This window comes from Eurytemora carolleeae, unplaced genomic scaffold (genome assembly GCF_000591075.1).
Source record: "Eurytemora carolleeae unplaced genomic scaffold, Eaff_2.0 scaffold53, whole genome shotgun sequence".
Classification (NCBI taxonomy): domain Eukaryota; kingdom Metazoa; phylum Arthropoda; class Copepoda; order Calanoida; family Temoridae; genus Eurytemora; species Eurytemora carolleeae.
The window spans coordinates 480,571-502,178 of NW_019396380.1; the positions used below are offsets into that span (position 1 = coordinate 480,571).

At 33.3% G+C, this 21,608-nt stretch overlaps 1 protein-coding gene across 1 annotated transcript; it reads left to right on the forward strand.

Annotated features, from left to right (window-relative positions):
• Positions 1–222: 222 nt before the first annotated feature.
• Positions 223–16,093, forward strand: LOC111702074 (headcase protein). The gene is made up of 17 exons (XM_023473637.1): positions 223–276; positions 992–1,144; positions 1,402–1,527; positions 3,655–3,743; positions 4,240–4,323; positions 4,842–4,943; positions 5,917–6,058; positions 6,649–6,839; positions 12,792–12,885; positions 13,182–13,244; positions 14,016–14,137; positions 14,429–14,492; positions 14,862–14,944; positions 15,004–15,103; positions 15,340–15,404; positions 15,545–15,635; positions 15,705–16,093. The coding sequence occupies exons 2-17, from the start codon at positions 1,130–1,132 to the stop codon at positions 15,759–15,761; spliced, it is 1,488 nt and encodes a 495-aa protein (XP_023329405.1). The 5' UTR covers positions 223–276; positions 992–1,129; the 3' UTR covers positions 15,762–16,093.
• The last annotated feature ends 5,515 nt before the right edge of the window (positions 16,094–21,608 follow it).

Sequence of the window (21,608 nt, forward strand, 5' to 3'; positions counted from 1 at the left end):
ACTGCAAGCTGAAAAGGCATATCCTTTATTTTTGAATATATAAACAAATTTAGATAAATTTTCAAAGGGTTCCAAATTTTTAAATGTCTAAAAAATGTTGTTCGTATATTTTTGATTAATTTTATTATTAAATTTACAGTACTGCAGTACGATTCCTAGGTAGTGTATTGCACTATTGCGTAAAATAATTAAAGATTGTGACAGTATAATTTTAAAGATATATTTTAGTATATTTCATCGTTTCATGGAAGTAACATATTGAAAAATCTCTGGAACGTAAGTTTAAGATTTTTTAGTCATGATAATTTCTGCGTCCATAAATAGATTTCATAAATGAAGCTTCACCATGTAAATAAATAAAATTAGTAAAATTAAAATTACAATTGTTCCGATGAATATAGTTTTTAGTGGTTGAAGCTTTTTTACTTTATTATTGTTACTATAGGTCCCATTTTTTTCTCAATTAAAAAACTTTTTGCCTTGGTCCCAATTTTATTTCAATTATACTAAATCTGTTTATAAGTAATTTTTTAGTAGAAAGTTTAATTTTGATAAATGAAAAAATTGCATAGTTTGATTTAAATTTAAAAATCGCAAATTATAGTTAATATATATTATGTTGTTTTTTTTTGTAAAAAAATTGAAAATGAAAACATTCTTTTTTTTGATGAATGATTTCCTTCTTCACACTTTTTTCTTGTCCTTTATTGTCGAATGTCGAATGTCGCCCCCCTGCTAGGCAGAATTTCTGCATAAGCGGCCCTGGGCCTGAGGCCTGAAAACCGTACTGCACCATGCATGCAATTGTTGCAAATCTGATAAAGTGTCGGCTGCCAATTTTTGTTTTTATTTCTGCAAATACGAAGCAAATTTAAGTTTTAAAAATTCTAAACCATCTTAATTTATTAAGTTTTCCCTTTGAAAGAGTTTTATTAGGTGTATAGAAAAGTGTACCGGTAGAAAGCATGAATGACAGCTGTTCTATGTTCAGAAAATCCCCCAAGCTGTCGAGGCACAGCTTGTGACGCGGATTGATCATCAGCGACCGGCAAGCTGTCAACGCAGCTTCTTCAAAGCTGCCATAAGCTGTTCCAACTTCTGCGTCTAGAAATTTCAGTGTGGGTTTGGAATGGAAGCGGGAAAGGCGAGTAATGAACAAACTGCGTTTTAACAGTTTTACCATTTACTACAATATTGAACGCTTTGCGTCAAGTGACAGTTAGTATTTATAATTCTTTTATCTATTTCAAATGTTATTCTGTAGTTGTCATTACTTCATTATGCGTAAATAAGTCGTAAATGCGAAATTTAAATTTTTCAGAATTACAAATTAAGATATATTTCGAGTAAAGGTCAAAAGTCTACAATTGAATGTAAAATAAGTGGCATTATAACCCCTAGATGCCTCAACAACGGCGACTCTCTGGTTCTGGTCTGCTCTTAGAGCAGTTCCCTCAGCTGGAGGAGATACTGGAGAACGAGCAGGGAGAACATGATCAACTACTCAGCGCATGTGTAGCTCCTAAGGTAGATGGTTTACAGAGATTTCGCCTAGCAATTTAGCCCCCCTCAGCTCCCATAAAAGTTTTGCAATGCGTAGAATTTAAGTAAGTGGCGTTTAGGGGAATTCCAAAAATGTTTTTATTCTTTAACTGCATAAATGGAAAAATGAGTTTGGTAATTTCCTAGAGAACGATTTTCCCTCTCCCAACTCTCCCAACCTTTCCCCTATTTATTGACCGCTAATTTCTTAAGCAAAACTTATCATGATTTTGTTGCGTGGGGTTGTAGTACAATTTACGATACGCGCTACGGACACATCGTAAATTCTGCCGTACACAGCTGGTTTGTTTGTAATTCTCCCAATTTTCCATATCATACTTCCTTGTACTTAAATTTATCACGATAAAGCCTGATCGACGCCATTTTTGAACTTTCATTGAAGTGTGTACTGCAGATCAGTGCAGTACACACCGAATGTTTTTTCATATATTTTATTGTTCTAAGTATCTATATATATATATATATATATACTTTTGCTTGTCTGTTTGGGTGTTTGTTTGTATCCAATAAACGTATAAACGGCTGAACCGATCGGGCCCAATTTTTTTTGTGACTTCACATGTGTTAACGTAATATTTATATATTATTAAAATTTCAAAATGTTGCCTCCAACAAAATTCGATTGTCATTGAAAATCCACAAAAATTTTTACATCGTGAACATGTTTTTGTTTTCATTTTACAATGTATTCTAAGAGAAAATGTTCACAATTGAAATAGAAAAAGGGCGCAAAGCCTAGTTTTCATATGTTCAGGAATTTGTCTAAGGAGGGGGATTTTAAAAAGTGTTCTTTCGATAAATTTTACTACCTCATTCTGTCTAGTTCGCAGTGTGGTGGGAGAAATTGTCTAGCAGCTCACAGCTGTGATGGAAATATGCCACAATGCACTTTTATATCTCTAATATATATAATTCCCCCCCCCCTTTGCACTTGGCCACTAACTGGTGAATTTTGAAGGGGATGGGGGGGGGGGGGGGGGGGAGGTAAATCTTCAATCTTTCCAGCTTGGTTTTGCTAACAGTTATGGTTAAAAAACCTACATTCGACATTGAACTTAAGTTTATAACTCGCAATATTTTGATGTCTAACCCTTACCTTGACTTTAAATATATAATGTAATAATGTAATTGTTCCAAGACTCTTCAATAAAACGTGTAATTATTTACATATTTTTTCTTGATTTTTTTACAAACATATTTCTTCCCCTTCAATGATAGTTTTTGTCTAAAAGGCTAAAAAAATCGTTTGAAATTGTTTTACTAAAGGTTTACATTTATCGCAAGTGATAAATTTTTAAAAACGAAAGATGTTTTTATTGAATTTGTTATATTTATATATATATTTTTTAATATATCAACATTTTGTTCTGTTATCTCAATTGTTCATGTATATGAAGGATTAGATGATTACGTAATAACTGAAATGATAAATATGTTATGTAGTGAGTAAAAATCAATGTTTTCTATTTGTGCATAATTTTGCATATTTTTTCTCTTTTCTTTTGGAAACCTGTATTTTCAAAAAAATTTATTTAAACAAATTTTAACTACACCATTTATATATGTATTTATATCTTTGTGTGTGAATAAATCTTTATAATGATAATTTACCTCTATTTATATCAATACAACTTTTTATACTTAACTTGCTTGCACCTTTGGGCCTAATTTTAAAAAATACTTCTATGCATGTTTGTCTGTCTGTCCCTTTGTATCCATTAAACGTCAAAACGGCCACATCGATCAGGCCGATTTTTGTTTGGGACCTCACATGACCCCTGGGAAGGTTTATGGATGCTCAAAATTACAAAAATTTGTAACTAACAGTTTGATTATTGGAAAAATTGGAAAAGGCGGTAAAAAATATTATTTAATCCACGAACTTTTTTCTTTATTGTTTAAATTGCATGAAGATGCATCACGGATAGAGCCACAATTAAAAATTAAAATAGAAGATGAGGCGCAAAGCGCCCGCCTAATGTTTTAGATTTTACTGTAGTTCATTTTGTGATGATATTCCCTAATTTTGATTTTTAAATATGAGAATTTTATTGTTGTTTTTCGTACTTACATATTTTTATATTTTTGTAGGACTTCTCGTGTTTGCATGAAGGAGAAACCTTCTATGAAAGTGATCTACAGGGTGCCACAAAACTTATATGTAGCAATCCTAACTGCAGGTACAGGGTGCCAGTAAACTTATATGTAGCAATCCTAACTGCAGGTACAGGGTGCCACTAAACTTATATGTAGCAATCCTAACTGCAGGTACAGGGTGCCACTAAACTTATATGTAGCAATCCTAACTGCAGGTATAGGGTGCCACTAAACTTATATGTATCCCAGTAAAAATATTTCTGATCAAATAAAAATAGAAGTATTAAACCGAATATGAATTAAAATTAATGTGCTTTTAATCAACCTCTAAAGATCTGAAAGGCCTACTTTATAAAATATTTTCGAGTTTTTCTTTTTACTTTGTTACTAATTTTAAAGTATTTTTTACTTTGTTTAGGTAATTTTTGATTTTTAAAAATTACTGGAATACTGTCAAAAAAATTATTTTTGTAACCAATTATGTTTTTTTTTGAATTTTGCTTCATATTTAAGTTTAGAATTAACTGGCTAGATATGGCTCTTCAATCTATGTACTATTCTTTAATTGACTCTGCTCAGGTTAAGTCCCTATATGCACGGAGACTGCTTTATATCCTGGCAAGGACTTGTTCTCAACTATCTCAAATCTTCAGGCAGAGCAAGGTACGCTTTAAATGGACCCTTTTTTACGCATTTTTTGCGTAATCTAAGTACTCCCCTTATGAAAAAAACTCAATTTTTGAAAAAGTTTTGCTAAAAGTCTCAATCAAAAATACAGAAGCTATAACAAGTATTTGGATAATTTATGACAAAGAAAGACCAATTGTTTATTAATCTTTAGACACAACCAAATAGCCATTCACTTAGTTGAAACTTTCCCATTAACACGGATTTTTTAATCCCTGTAACTTTCCAAGCCACTGTCCTTGATTTTAATTAAACTATGAATTATGTAAGATCAAATAATCGTAAGTTTTAAATTATCAATGATTTAAACCATCAGGTTGCAAATATATAGGGATTAGAAAGACTTATTTCCGTTCTAGTTTTATTTAATCAAAGCTAATATTACAACTACGAATTTTTAAAAACCGTTTTTTTACTAGTGTTTCCTTATTAATACGTCCATTTAGGTGCGTCCACTCATGAGTTTTTTATATTCAATCATTTATTTTGATAAGATCGTGGTCAGATAAGCAGAAGCTCCAGAACCTCTGGACCAGGAAGGGATATGACCTTGTTTTCAAGGCCTGCGCATGCAACTGCATGAGCGGTCATCTTAGGTAATTAACTGTATTTTTACACGTGTCCATTTTATTCGTAAAAAATGTCACATTCTTTGTAGTTATAGAAAACTGGTAAAAATTATTGTTGAAAAATGAACAAAGTCTGAAGTACCAGCTCTTAATACGGTAAAGGGGGGGGGGCTGATTCTATAAGATGTATTTTACTTTTAAACTTTTAAAATATTTTGTTGATTTCGTTGCATGCCAGCCAGCAAGAGCATCCTTGCAAAATAAACCTAAGATGACTTTGCACTTAATCATTTCAAGTTTTAGTTTAAAATTAGAGTAACTAGTCAAACTTCCGTTTTCAATATTAAGGAGTGTTAATGAAAATAACACGTAGAAGTTTTAATGAAAATAACACGTAAAGAAGTGTTAATGAAAATAACACGTAAAGAAGTTTTAATGAAAATAACACGTAAAGAAGTGTTAATGAAAATAACACTTCATCCTTTATCATTCATCCTTAAAGGGAGTGACTGGCCATGTATTGTAGTTAAACTGATATTGCAGCATTATTGAGATTTTTTAGGATTTATTTGAAATTACAAATTACAAATTCAAAAAGGATAAGAAAATCAAATGATGAAAAAGAAACTTGTGATTCTAACGTTGATTTCTTGACAAATTTCTAATGAAAAATATGCTCCTAAACATCTGATTAGATTACTGTAGAAATTTTGTTACAATTTTTATTCGTCGTTTTTGAATGATTTTTTATAAAACGGATTCTCAAAGAGTCAAAATCATCCCTCCAAAATTTATATACAATGAGGATTTTAAATATTGAATTTGCGCTCTTGCTGAACAAATATGCACTTTAAAAACATCTGATAGATCTTAGCTCCTTCATCCTTAATCCCACATCCTTCATCCTTAATCCCACATCCTTTATCCCACATCCTTTATCCTACATCCTTTATCCTACATCTTAAATTCTTCATCCTTCATCCATTCTTCTCTAATCTAGAAAAGATTTGGAGTGGGAGTTTCCAAGGGGGGCCACCATGAACTGCTCGACGGACAGCGAGGGGGAAAAGAAGAGGAGAAGGAGGAAGACAAGCAAGAACTCCAAGATGACTTTAACTATAGGTCTTCCAGCAATTGGTCAGGTAAGTTAGCAATATGTCCTTACTTCACTTCAATACATGGTTCCATCCTTACTAAGGAATTAAGTCTTTGTCACAAACTTTGGTTTTCTAACCCTATAAATAATGCAAGTTTGAATTATGAAAGGGTTACACCATCAGATCGCAAAGATGGGATTTGAAAATTTGAGTTTGTGGCTAAGACTCGATTCCTTTAATGCACCATTTTCTAATCTAGATTGGTCAAAGTTTCTGCATGATCGATACTTCCGGTCATGATAACCATTCCCTATACTAATCCCCCCCCCTCTTACATTTATTAATTAATTATGTTGTTAATTGCCCCAAACTCAAATTTTCGGATTCCTTTACCAAGCAATTTTATGGCGGAAACCTTTGATTTTAAACTTAGACTTAACATAGCAAAATTCATAGTTCGTTCATTAAGTTTGAGGCAAGTAATCAGTTTCTTTACTAATGATCCCCTACATTAGATTTTGATGTGAGTTATCAGTTTCTTTGCTTGCAACAGAATCCTTAATAAGAGTTGGATTAGAGTATGTTTGCCTGGTTATGATTTTGATGCTAGTAATCAGTTCAATATGTTTGTTTAGATGAAGAGATCTGATGCCCAGGGTATACCTCACATCTCCAGGATACGGACTAGCAGTCTCTCGTCCACCGCCAGCGGTAGCTCCACCTTCTCCCTGGAGTCTCCGCCCTCCTCCCTCGACTCACCCGCCACTACTCCGCCCTCGGAGTCCAACCTGCCGGGTAGGAGAGCTAATCCTGAGGATAGATCCAGGTAGGAGTAGGAATTAGTCCTGTAAAGTTAACAACATTTTTTGTTGAAAACGTTGGATGAGATATTTTAGTTTGTTTTTGAGAATAAAATGGTTGATATCGGTCTTCATATATCTCCTTCGTTTTAGCTCTTAGAATACATGTATACATATATATATATATATATATNTTTTTGTTAAACTCATTAAATCTTAAGACTAGGTCTAATTTTTTCAGTCTAAAATCTTTTATTTATTTATGTCTCTCCGATCCATATTCCATAATCCATTTTAAAAAAGGGCTTGTCTGACTTACAATGGTACCCAAGGAACTTATATCTGATCAAACAATGATATGGAAGAGAATTATATTTTTCTAGCTTTACGTTTTGATTTTGATACATTGTTTTCCTGCATTAGAAATGCGCAATTGAAAATTATCATTTTTTAAAATTATGAAATTTTAAAATATATCTGATTGATCCTTGGTATGACAAAGTTTTATGTACGGTTGTGAATCGAACACTTAACTCTACAAAGTGAGGGTCAAAATTGCTTTCTCATGTTTTCTTTTTCTTAAATTAACTCATTTTATATTTTAAATTCTTGTATTTCATTATTTATACATTCTTATTATTTGCCTAATTCCATCTTCTAGATAGCGGTATCTCTTTTTTCCAATTTCTTTCGTTTTTAATTTTAGTCTTTTTATATCTTAAATTCTTTTAATGCAGCGGAAATTTATACACCATTTTTTGTCAAAATTGATTATGTGGCATAGTAGCCATATATTTCGATACATATACATTCGACGCACTTGTTCATTCCTGTTCATTCCTATTTGTACAAAAACCTCGGTTAATATAAACCCGGTATTAAGACTATTCTGTTCAGTGGTCTCTTCTCCCCTTTCATTTTTCTCTTTACGTATTTTGATTTCTTAAAAAATGATGATTTTGTGAGGCCCGCTACAGGGTATAAGTCTGACTAGTGTCCCAGAATTGCTTGCTAGCCAGCCCAGGCCGCAGCAACTTTACAGCTGTCATTTTCCTCCCACATTTCGGTGACGTCATCTTGAAGATATTTCCCCCCGGATTTTTTCATTTTATTTGTAAAATATGTATAGGAGACTCTTGATTTTTTGAAATGACAAAGTTAAAATTTTTCTTTAATGGAATGTTTCTTATGCAAGCTGTTCGTCCTTGGTTGGGGGGCAAGGTTACGTACGTGAATCTGCAAGCTGTGTTTTAATCTTTCCGACAAATTCTATCTATCTATCCTCGTCTGTCTGTCCGTCTGTCGGTTTCTTTTCTATAGCTGTGAATACTTTTAAACCAACTATCTGTTGCAATTGTTATGTTAAATCAATGATATATATTTTAAAATTGTGAAAGAGGAAGACCACTGTTTTAACTTTCTAAAATTTTGCTAGAAAAATTGATGTGGATTACTGTAAAGTATTTAAATTTGCTAATCTTGGAAACATGTACATGGCCGGTGTTGAATGGTGTCTAATGAATGTACATACATTGAAATGGAGTTTTTTGATTTGTAAAATGTTGTACATTATGTGGAGTATATTGGATTTGTAAAATAGTTTACAATTAAAAAAGTATAACGGATAATGAAGATACAATCAAGTTATAAAAGTTTGGGAATAGCAAATTGTATACGAACATCGTAAATAAAAAATTGATAGAACTGGGGGGGGGGAACTAAAAATTGTAAAAATTTCAATAACAATGATAATTTGTGCATGCTTTGGGTCCGTCAAAGTAAACAATTTTTGCCCCCCCCGTTCTACCAATTTTGTACATATCCAGCGGTAATTTCCTAATATACGATTTTTTGACCCCCCCCCCCCCTTCCCCCTCCTATCAATTTTGTACATGGAATTTACATATGTAACACTCACCCGGACCAAATATAACGCCCGGGCCTTATTTAACGTGACACCGGCCCCATGACATGGTCATGGGATGGAAGAGGTGGAAGGAGTAATGTGTTTCCACTTCTATAAATGTTCCTGGGAAGTAAAAATATTTCCAAAACTGGTAAATCAAATAATTGTTTGGGACTAGAAGTTGGCCTAAATTTTTCCTTGGAGGGGGGATGTTCCTTCTAGTTTCCCAGGTAGGGGAATCACTCCCCAATTTTCCAGGGGGCGTCTTCCTTCCCCCCCCCCTCAATTAAGCCGCCCCTGAATAAATTTTATTTTAAATTTTTAAGACAAATATTTGGTGCTATGGAAACGCTTTAAAACTAATTTAATGTCGTCTTCTCTCAACTTCAATTAAAAAGACTATTCTAACGACTTTCACAGCCATGGCCGCAGCGCTCGGCTTCCTAATCTGTTATAGCCGCAGCGCTCGGCGCCCTCTGTCCGAAATCTGCGTTCTAATTATTAACAGAATTATAAAGAGTGTTTTTTTAAAGGTACATTTAATTGAGGGGGAAGCTAATTGAATCTTAAAATTGATTTAAGGGATGAATAGACTCTAAATATTGTGTCAAGGGTTTTGTGTACCAGCTAGCCTTTTTGCCTGTAAGATTGGGTGGAAGGGGGGGCTTCAAGGTCAAACTATTCGGGTGAATTTTTCGCGCCATATTCTTACCCTCGTTTATTTCAACATAGTTTTGTAAAGGGTGTGCTGGTAGTGTTGCCTCTCTGTAAATCAATGAAGCAGCTTTACTACGCATTTTACTACGCATGTGACAGCTGTATTGCGTGAGAAACAGCTAGCTGCGTGAAGGGGGGGGGGGAGACTTTCGGTTTCACGTTCACTAAACTTAAAAGCGTTCATCTGAACATTATTTTTACTTTAATTCCACTTGATGCAAAATTTGGTATTATCTTTGAAAACTTTCAGCCATGAATATAAATTTATTTACCCCCTCCTTTATGGAAAAAAATGTTCTCACTATATAAGGCGAGAAACTATGAAAATTCTTCATATCCTAGGCCACAACAAGAAGTCCATTAACGTGCTATAATCTTGGAACGATTAAAAGTATGTCGGGGTTTAGTAGTAGGCAAAACATGTAAATTATTGTGCTAAAAAATTACTTTGAATACATCATCTCTCTTCTTATCCTTCAAATCTAAAATACATTCCGTTTAAACCAAGCAAAAAGGACAGCTGGGAGCACTCTTCTTTATTCAATTTGCACCCCCGAACCCTCTCCTAAGCCTTGCCAATTCTCCCTTATTGGACCCACTTCCCCTCAACCTACCCCACCCTTCCACCCCTTTTATATTTTCTGTATTTAACTTTGCTCTGGAATTTTGCACCAGGAAAACTGTGCAGAAATAGCCACGTGTAGAGTTGTTGCCATTTATGAATGTGGAAATAAAAAAGTCCCAATTATCTGAAGTCCTAGGACAAAATGTCACTGGAACTAAAGTCCTAAGTTTTAGATGCCTGAAATATGGGGGCTGCCAATAAAGTCTCGGGTAGTAAAATCACAGGAATTAAAGTCCTGAAGAAAAAAGTCCAAGTCTTGGGAAAATGAGGTTAATTCATAGACGTTTTCACAAAAAGAACTTTTCTTCTATGCATCTTTATATTTAATATAGCTAGGGGTGTTTTTAATATCAAGTTCTTTTTTCCCTTGATTTTTAGACATCCTTCCCATGCATTTCCCACTATAAGAGGACTTTTTTTTCTGGGGACTTACATGTATAAAATCATACTGGAGCCAGGAAAAAAGTCCTAGAAAATAAAGTCTCAAAATGGTAGGGCTTTATTTCCAGAGATTTTTTATTTCAATGACTTTTTTCCACGGGACTTTTAGTGCCAAAATTTAGGACTTTAAAAACTTTTTTTCAAAGATTTTTTTGAGGTTACCGAAGGGTGTGATGGTATAAGATTAAGGTGTGGAGGATATGAAGGTGTTCAGGAAGGGTCTACCAAGTTATATGAATATTTTTGTTACTATGCTGCCCCTCCCCTCTCAATTTCAACCCTTTTTTGGCCTCTGAAAGTGCAATTTTGAAAGAGGGAACACGTCGCACTTTGCCATTCATCTAGAGACGAGAAAGGGAACCCCTGGCCGCCATGAGCCTCCCGAATTTGCTATACAAAGCTTCCTCTTTACAGAACAAATTTTACATTAAAACTTTAATTTGATTTTACAACTTTACTTTATTTGAACACTTTCACTTTATTGAAACACATTTTATTATGTTACTTTTACACGTAATTTAACACTTATACTCTTTTTTACATTTTTTACGTTTCATTATTTTAATATTACACGTATACTATCACTCACGTGTCTACAATTTTACTAAAAAAAATTACACTTAATTTTTTATTTGGTTGAGCGTACGCAATTTTGTTCAGCCTGACTCCTTGGTAACATACCTTTTTGGGCCTCCCCCCTTTATTAGCAATTCAGTATTTCACGGCTATGAATTTCACATTTTAAAATTGCACCTTCTACTGAAATTTATTATCACAGATTTAACAGTTTTTTTCTCAACTTTTCCTTGCTCATTGTAAATTGTACACTGATTGTTTTAATTTGTTACTTGTGTACCGATCGGGCCCAACATTTGTGTGGGACCTCACGTGACCCCAGGGGAGGTTCATAAAAGTTTTTTTTATTTTTGTCAAATATAGAAAATGCGGGAAAAAAATATTTTGAAATCCTCAAACTTTTTTTGTGCAAAGAAGATGCTTACAGATAAAGCCACAATTTAAAGTTACAATAGAAGATGGGCGCAGGTTTGTTTTTAATAAATGATTAGATACATTGTTCATTGTGAGATCTTTCAAAGACAGAAGAATTATTTTTACCCGGGGATTATTCAATTTTCGAGTTTAAGGCTGTCTTTATATAGTCTCATCCTGTAAGGGTAACTGTGTGGGGGGGGGGGGGGTTTAGAACATGTTGTGCATGAAAGTTAATGTCAAGGGGGGGGGAAGTTCACCCCCCCCCCTAGCAACTTCTGCAGTTTTAAGGGGGGGGGGTGCCATGAAATGACAGACATAGTAACAGAAAATGCATCACTTTGCCTGTCTTGTCGCAGCATAGTAACACAATTTAAATAACAACTGTCTGGACCGATACATAGTTCTACGATTTGTCGCACAAAATTCATGAGAATTTTTTTATTTTTGTCTAGTCTGTTTTATCCGATTCTGATTTTTCTCTTGCTTGTGTTTTAAATTAATGAACATTGCATTTTTTTAATGAACATTATGTTTTATGACTTAAAATAAAGTTTTTATAAATGAACATTAAGATTTTATAAATGAACATGAAGTTTTTATTTTCAAACATTGAGTTTTTATGAATGGACACTTAGTTTTATTAATGATCATCAAGTTTTTATTAATTAATTAAGTTTTAAATGACTTGCCATATAGGGCGCTTCGCGCCCATCTTCTAAATTAATTGTAAACATGTTCTCTTTGTGTACATCGTAAAACAAAACAAAAATAATTCGCAGATTTTCACAACAAATTTCGTGGATTTTCAAAATTTTCAAAAATTTAATGAAGATCGAATTTTGATGGAGACAAATATTTAAAATTTTGATCATTCATAAACCTTCCCTGGGGTGACGTGATGTCCCACAAAAAATTTGGGCCCGATCGGTTCAGCCGTTTTGACGTTTATTGGATACGAACAGACAAACAAACAAACATACAGACAGACAAGCCAAATCTATATATAGATTAACTTCTTAGTTGTAAGGTTGAATAATTTGTTTTGACCAATGAACATCTTCTATTTCATGATTTGTTTTTAATGCATGAAAATATTGTTTTTAATGATGAAATGCACCGTTTTTTAATGAAGAACATGATTTTAGAACAATGATTATCTTGTTGTTCACATCTTATTTCTTTCCATCAATAACATCTGAGTTTTTAATAATTAAATTTTTGTTTGAACAATGATTATCTTGGTATGTGAAGAAATCTTGTTTTTAACTAAGCAAGGTATATAATAATTTTGTTCAGACATGACAGTGGTGGAAGTATTTTCCTCCGAAGATCCGACTTTTCTTCCTTCAATGTTCTTCCAAAACATAAGATCAACTCCTACCATATTAAGGTATTATAGAGTATAGACCTACAAAAAAAACCTGTTCTATTCGATGTAATAAAGCAATTCGCTCATTTATATGTTCGCTAAAGCAGGCCAAACGGATGGACCAAATTGACTGAACTTTTTTCGGGAGAGCCCATGGGTATTAGGTGACATGGATAAAAAAATTGGAATTCTTAAAATTTCAAAGGCATCTCTTGGCACTTCAGCTCAAATTATGTTAAGACCAAGCGCGTGTAAACGGCAATGTGACCTGGGCAACGTCGGGCACTTAAGTTTCTATTATATATTTATATTTTAAGATGGAGGATGAGTGTAGTATTGGAAATGATGAGACGAGATCTTTTTTTTCTGGGGACTTACATGTATAAAATCATACTGGAGCCAGGAAAAAAGTCCTAGAAAATAAAGTCTCAAAATGGTAGGGCTTTATTTCCAGAGATTTTTTATTTCAATGACTTTTTTCCACGGGACTTTTAGTGCCAAAATTTAGGACTTTAAAAACTTTTTTTCAAAGATTTTTTTGAGGTTACCGAAGGGTGTGATGGTATAAGATTAAGGTGTGGAGGATATGAAGGTGTTCAGGAAGGGTCTACCAAGTTATATGAATATTTTTGTTACTATGCTGCCCCTCCCCTCTCAATTTCAACCCTTTTTTGGCCTCTGAAAGTGCAATTTTGAAAGAGGGAACACGTCGCACTTTGCCATTCATCTAGAGACGAGAAAGGGAACCCCTGGCCGCCATGAGCCTCCCGAATTTGCTATACAAAGCTTCCTCTTTACAGAACAANCCCCCTAGCGCTCGTTGTCATAGGAGTTTGTTTCACAGCTATCCATTTAATGTCAGTCATTTCATTTTAAGGCATTTTGGCTCTTGCATATTTTCATGGCAATTTGGCGTTATTTCTGGCAATTTATTGTTATTTGGGCAATTCGTATTTTTAAGATAAAATTGGTGATTTATCCTTATCTATAATAAATTGATATTTTTCCATTTTGTCTCATTAATTGTTGATATTTTTGCAATTTGTCTCTATTGAGGTTTTGACTATGTCTCTGTAATAAATTCGTCTCTCTTATTATCATTGTTAATCGTCTCATTAACTTAACAGTTTGCCTCTTACAGATTGACTTGACAACCTGTCGCTTTCATAAAATCTAGGCAATTTTTTTCCTTTTTTTTATTTGTTTTTTTTTACTCTTTTTTGTTTAGGGTTCCCTGTGTATTGTGTGGAGGGTTGATGAACATCTTTGAACGGTATCTTTTTTACTTTTGCCATTTTCTATCCTACACAAATAATTTAGTTTAAAAATTATTCCCTTTTTGAGAATTCAAAATTTAGACTAGTTCAACTATTTCTCTTGTGCCGCCGAAATCAAATTAAAAAATAAATAGAACATTAAACATTAACATTTTTTTTACTTTTGTTATATGCATATTTTTTTATATATCCACTATCCAGTGATTGATTGAATTTCTTTTTTTATATCCTTTTTTGAATTGAACTCTCTTAAAGAGTTTCACTGAACTGTGTAACTTTTTTTTTAGATACCCACTGATTGATGGAACTTTTTTCCTCTCTCCTCGACAGCATGCCAAGACTTGCATACAGGTACAAAAAAAATTTTACTGTACACTGTTCTAACATGATTTAGTTTAAAGGTCGATGGTGCATTTTCATTCTACGTACTACTGTATCTAGCTAATGGTTGAGGATAGATCTAACTACGTGTCTAGAGTGTACTGTACTTTATCTAGGTAAAGGTTGAAGGTAGATGATCTAAATACTTGTCTGTACTGAATCTTGGTGAAGGTTAAGGTATATCTAACTACTTGTCTGTACTGTACTGTACTGTACTGTACTGTACTGTACTTTACTGTACTTCTGGGTAAAAGTTGAAGGCAGATCTAACTACTTGTCTGGAGTGTACTAGACTGTACTGTACTGTGTGTATTGTTCTGTACTGTTGACCGTTTCTAGGTGAAGGTTGAGGGTAGATCCAACTTCTTGTCTGGAGTGTGTATGGGTTGTCTAGAAGGATGGAACACAAGTCTGCACTGCAGGTAAACATCTTAATTTGTGACTTGTCCCTTTAACATTTTTTAATGTACTGCTTGTTTAGGTACTGCTTGTCTGCCTGGGATGGAAGCCAGTTGATTCTAGGAACTATGTACTCCTACGATATATTTGCAGCAGTACCTTGCTGTCCGGATAGGCTTAAGGTATTTTTATCTTTCCAAGCTTGCGTCTTTTCTCAGGTCTCTGGACCTTGAAAGCTTAAATGTTTCTTATTACGTAAATAGTTGCAGCAATTATCATATCACACAGAGTAAAATCAAAGAAGAATTAAATTCCATTTCATTCAAAACTGTGACTTCTATTTTATCTTGATGTTACCTGGACCAAATTATTGTTTACAAAATTTAGATTTTAAGGATTAAAAAATTGAACTATTCAGTGTGCTTCGTGTCATCAGCTAGTAATCCACCCAGACCAGAGGTTCAACTTCTTCTCAGATTACAGGTAAAGTAGATTTTTTTTTCCCACATTCAACCATACTGCACATCGGATCAGATCGAACTGAATAGACGTATTGGATCTAGATCCTTTTTGAATATGTATAGGAATTGTTTTATTTTAAGATTTATAAAGTATATTTGTAGTCAAACTGTTAGCTGTCCCTCTTGCGGAGTTCAAGACTTTCACTTCACCAAGCCTTTGAACACTTTCGTCACTAGAGACGAATTGGCAATGGTAAGATTAAAAAAAACAATTTTGGGATTTAATGAAAAGAGAGATGATTTTGACACAATACTTTTTTAGGCTGCAGCGACCAAGCAGAACATCGCAAGAAGCTGGGCAGCAGCTGTACGCTCATAGTTTAATTTCCCGCCATAAAGATGCTCAGCTGATTTAACCCGCCAAACTATGATTTCCGGTTGCGAAAATATTCCGCGGTAAACTTGCGCACAGCGCATAATGGCGGCACACAGTCTTAGTATAATTGAGAACTTTTTCACCTAAACCAAGTAGTTTAAATATCTGTCCATTAGCCAAAAGTTAGAACCTCGCACTGTACGCACTGTACTATTATATAATCCAACCCTGCGTAACATTCTTTTATTAGCTGACACACAATGTCCGCTCTAAAAGTGCTTAGTTGATTTACGCTTTTCATTAGAAGCCTGGTGTATTATGGCTTGATCGATATATAACTATATTATATATACATTATCCACTATGTAATGGAATATTTTATTATTTTGTAATAACCTACAATAACCTACTGGGAGAGTTAGTATACATTGATTCCTACTTTCTTTAAATTAAGAAATTTTTTGTTCTTAACTCTTTCAGTATTTGAGTGTAGGGTTGTACTTACATTTACCGATGAAGAATCCTGGTGATTTGTTTTAATATTTTTTTCTTGAATCTCTTATTTTGTATCGTCAATATTTACTCGCAAACCTTGGGTAACCATTAACCAAGCTTTCATTCATTTTTTCTCATTTTTTCTGAAATTTCATGGAATTTTTAATGGTTTTTACCCATGTGTTTGCCAGTGATGGGTTCTCTATATAACAAGAATATGATATTTTTTTTGTGGCTGACTAAATATTTTCTTAGCTCCTTTTCAATTCCACACAAGTTTAAATAGTAAGTACCCATGATATCAATTAACAATTTTATTCATTCTCTATTTATGAAATTATTTTTCTTATCCATTGGCATTATTTTTTTTCATGTTATTTTTCCAGATCTCAATTAGGTCAAAATTGAAGCTATATTTTCTTGTTTTTCTTTTGCTGAGTGAGTGTAAGTGTAGATATAAGGGGGTATTACAAAAATGGCATGGTCGATTCATAACTATTAACTGTACTCAATAAACCCGTATCTGAGTAACAATGATAACGACGTTTTTTAATGTTTGTTGAATTCTGACAATTTTTTTCATTGTCTCGAAGGGGAAAGTTTACTGTTGTGAATAGAACATGCCGATCTATAAATACAGGGTCACCTGAAATGACGTCTACTTCTTGTTTAAGTTTAGATTTACAGGGTGTCCCACGAAACATGACAGTATGCAGGACGACTTTAATGTCGTCTTGATTTTTGATATAATTTGCTGCGTTTATTTTTCAATCTAATTTTAGAATTAAATTTCTAGAGATAATAATCACAAAATTTCCCTTGTCTTGCCATTTCCAAAATGTGGTCTGCCTTTTTTGTGCTTTCAATATTGCCCGAGATATGAAGAATTTTTCGTTCAGATTTCGACAATTTTGCTTTTATTTAACAAAATTGAAATCTGAACCAAACTCTTTATATCTCCAGTAATATTGAAAGCTCAAAAAACGCAGACCACTTTTTGGAAATGCCAGGGCTAGGAGAATTATGTGATAGTTGTTTCAAGAATCATACATGTTAAAGTAGATAGAAGACTAAATGTCACAAATAAATTCAAATACCAAAGACGACTTTCAAGTCGTCTTGCTATTGTCATGTTTCGTGGGACACCCTGTAGTTGATTATATCATGTTATTATATTTTAGTGTTGATCAGTCGTAATTTTAACTGTATCAATTTCTAGCTATATGTTAGCGCTTGTACCTGTATTGTGTTTAATTAAGCTTAAGTTTAAATATATTTCGTTACCACTCACATCTTTATTTTTATGATATTCACCATGGGCATGGGTAGAACTCAGATGGCAAAAACTTTGTTTTTTTTTACAGAACTTTTTGGTTTTTCTGAACCCTTCACAAATTAAATTAGAAGTTCTATAAAACAGATATTGCTTATCCGAAGCTGAGCTAAGATCTATGAATGCTTAGGTTAAGAACACCCTCAACTAAGCTTATGATGTGCTCTGCAGTACTTGCAGTACTCTGGCCGAAGAAATAGTTGGTTTTGGTTGAGAGGGAGAAATCCACGAACAATCTGTTTTGAGGTTTTTCTTTCCAGGGGGAGGGGCTTAGTGAATAAATTTCAATTATTCAGGAGGGCAGGGATGGGGGGACTAAGTCCATTAGCCCCTGCTCTGAATTCGGCTCTGAGTGGTAACTCTTTTCTGTTTATAGAGTAAATTAGTCTGACTCGGCCGGAAAAATCCTCGAAATTTGTAGTCAGCTGTTTTTACTCAGCTTTCATTCAGTCTTGGTCTAGACCTTTCACAGGGTGAATAAACTTTCCTTGTCCAATACAGGAAATATTAGATATAAACAGTGAGAAGCAGAAAACTTTGGAATATGAAGACTATTCAAGTTATACCAGAACATGAGAAACAGCAATTGCGCTCTACAAACAGACCTATTCAACTTAAACTACGTTATTCCATAAAAAACTTATTCACATTCCACAGTTTTCCTCTTCTCACACTACATCATTCTCATGGGGGTCGATGAATGAGTTTCTTTGAAATATATAAAGAAATTTTAACATTTTTTCGACGTAGATTAGACTTATACTTATTGCCTATTGAATTTCGTGATTTGTTCCTAATATTAAGTGGTTTATAAGATTTTTGATTACTGACAAAGTGGTTTATAACATTCATGATTAGTGACAAAGTGGTTTATAAGATTTATGATTACTGACAAAGTGTTTTATAAGATTACTGACAAAACATTTCTAAATTCTGACGGTTCTGACGCAGAAAAAAGGCTTGAAGCTGAATTGAAACTAATTAATTTTCTTTAAATGTTTGATTTCAGGAATAGATTTGTTTTGAAATTTTGTATAAATTTAAATCTGTGATAGAAAAAAAATATGTATTGTGAAAGATCAGATAAAATTAAATTTAAATTTTTCTATAAATATTTACTTTTCACTTAGAACATATAAAAAGTTGTATAAACCACTCTATTAGTCATGTGCATAATTAGGCACTAATTATAATTACTGATTAATACTTCTGATCTGATAAACCTCTCATGTAGAAATGGACATTGTTTTTAGGAACAAACGAAATTTTTCGTGAACCAATGTGTCGTTCAGAAAAGAAAACTAAGGACATGGACAAATGATTTGGATAATTCAGAAATGAAAAAAACGATAATTTTTAAACGAACGAACCTAAAAAAAACGATTTAGAACAAATCTTTTTAAAAACAAACGGTTTTTTACTGAATGAACGATTTTTTCCAACAAACTTTTGAAAACTATTTTTTTTTACTAAAGGAATTTTTTTACTAAACATTACAACTGTACGAACTACTGAATGATCGTTCATTTAGAAAACTAACGAGACGAGATATATGGGAAATGAACATTATTTTGAGAACGAATAAAATAATTTTTTTGCACTAATGAAAAAGGAATGAACAATGAACGAACGAAATGAAAAAAGCCGAATGTGCCCATCATTATACTCTCATGTCATGTGGAAAAATTTGTTATTTAAATTTAAAACATGAGTTTTAAAAACCTCCTGTATGACACAGGCTCATTTTGATGTATTACGCTCATTTACCATATGGCGTATATCGGATTGAGGCTCGTAATGCCTGGCAAATAAGGGAGGCTCTAATGCTGTATAGCGGAGGCTCATGGCGGCCGGGGTTCCCTCCCTCTTTCCACCTTTCTAATTGTTTTTTATTAAGAAAAAATGTTTTTTTTAAGATCTAGATATTTATTATATTATATAAACTGCACAAAATTGTTCACATGTATTTAATACAACTATTTTACGATACTATCGTGTACATATATTCTTAGATTAATTAATAAAAAATCAAACGGATACATTTTATCGTTTTTCCTGTTACAATTGATGTTACGTTTATATTCAAGTATTGATAAGACTGCATTTCAGGATAAGAAGGAAAAAAAACTACATTATTTATAAAAGGATAGCATTCCATTAGCAGTAGGTTTGAAAATCAATGAAGTAGTGGAACATTTAATGCATAAAATAAGTTGATGTTGACGAGACAGGTTTATGTGGATTGAATAAAATTATTACTATGTAACAACATACAGATTGAGAGCTCTACCAACGAAGTACATTGATGGTTCTTCGTTGGTGTGGCTGCATATTATTTTAACTATGTAATCTTACAGTTATATAACCGACGTAAGGTAAGAGACTATGTAATTAAGGAATATGCCAGCGCGGAACATTGATAGTTCCTTGCTGCATATTATTTTCAAGCCTTTATAACCGACGTAAAGGTAGGAAACTATGTAATTAAGAAAACATATACCAGAGGACTAGACTCACGCGGAACATTGATGGTTCCGCGCTACTGTCCAGGACGCTTAAGAGAGATTATGGTTTAATCTCTTCATATTCCACATATCTTTTAGATTCTAGAGTGAATATGTTGCTCGTTTGTATTATTTTCGAGCCTTTATAACCGACGTAAAGGTAGGAAACTATGTAATTAAAAAAACATATACCAGAGGACTAGACTCACACGGAACATTGATGGTTCCGCGCTACTGTCCAGGACGCTTAAGAGAGATTATGGTTTAATCTCTTCATATTCCACATATCTTTTAGATTCTAGAGTGAATATGTTGCTCGTTTGTATTATTTTCGAGCCTTTATAACCGACGTAAAGGTAGGAAACTATGTAATTAAAGAAATATATACCAGAGGACTGGACTCACGCGGAACATTGATGGTTCCGCGTTACTGTCCAGGACTCTTAAGAGAGATAGTGGTTTAATCTCTTCATATTCATCATATCTTTTAGATTCTGGAGTGAATATGTTGCTCGTTTATATTGGCAACATATTGGATGGAACGACGTAGAAACGTTGTCCCATTATCTTGAGACATCTTGGTTTCTCAGCGGTGAGGTTTGTCTCCGTTATCCGCCAGCTCGAGAGGCGTTACAGTTCTCTGAGACTGAATTAGTAAAAGAGAACATTAGTTTATTTTAAAAAGAATTTTGTGAGTGAGAAGAAAAATTCAGATCTTAGCTTAAATTCTCTTTATCTAGAGATCTATTTCAGAATATTATTCACAAAGAGTTATTAATTTTACCAAAAATTATTTGTAAGAACTAAATTCCAAAAAAAAGAGATAAAGTTGGATATATAAGATCTATGCGGGGTCGTTTTACTACGACTAGATTTTGCTGAGAGAAATATACTTCTGAATATTTACGATTTTTGTAACGTTACTTATATGAGGAAGAAAATGATGTTTAACTTAAATATTCAGGTCTTTTATACAGAAAAGTATTTTAGGAATACAAAAATAGGTTATTAAATTTAAAAAAAATTAAACCAAAAGGGAGATTATGTGAATAGGAAGATTGCGGTTGCTGAAATGTGACAGAAACCTGTGTAAAGCAAGACTTATAGCAAATGAAAAAAGAAAGTTTTTTTACTTCGATTAAATAGGGTTAATTTTCGAAGTTTTTACAGTTTTTATGTCAGAGATATCAGATTAGAGGATAAAAGATAAAAAGATAGTTTTTTGACTTTATAAAATTAACATTGTAGTATAAACTTAATAGAAACTCATGTATAAAGAACTAAATAATGGCAACTTTACAAAGAGAAACTCAATATAACAAGCCAGATGGAATCGATTAAAGCACTAACTTTGCACAGACATTTATTTTACATTATTATTAAAAAATCCTGTGCAGGGTTCTTTCTATGCTGAGCACGTTCAGAATGTTAGCGTTTGGCCTTTTTCTGATACGACATGGGCGGCTGCGAGCGTTTAGACGCACCTGAGGGCTTCAGTTCCTCAAAACCGCAGGACTC

Excerpts from the sequence above, each read along its gene's own strand:
- LOC111702074 (XM_023473637.1), top strand. Across the intron at positions 14,493-14,861 it reads ATGCCAAGACTTGCATACAG|GTGAAGGTTGAGGGTAGATC; the intron begins GTACAAAAAAAA and ends GACCGTTTCTAG. Across the intron at positions 14,945-15,003 it reads AACACAAGTCTGCACTGCAG|GTACTGCTTGTCTGCCTGGG; the intron begins GTAAACATCTTA and ends CTGCTTGTTTAG.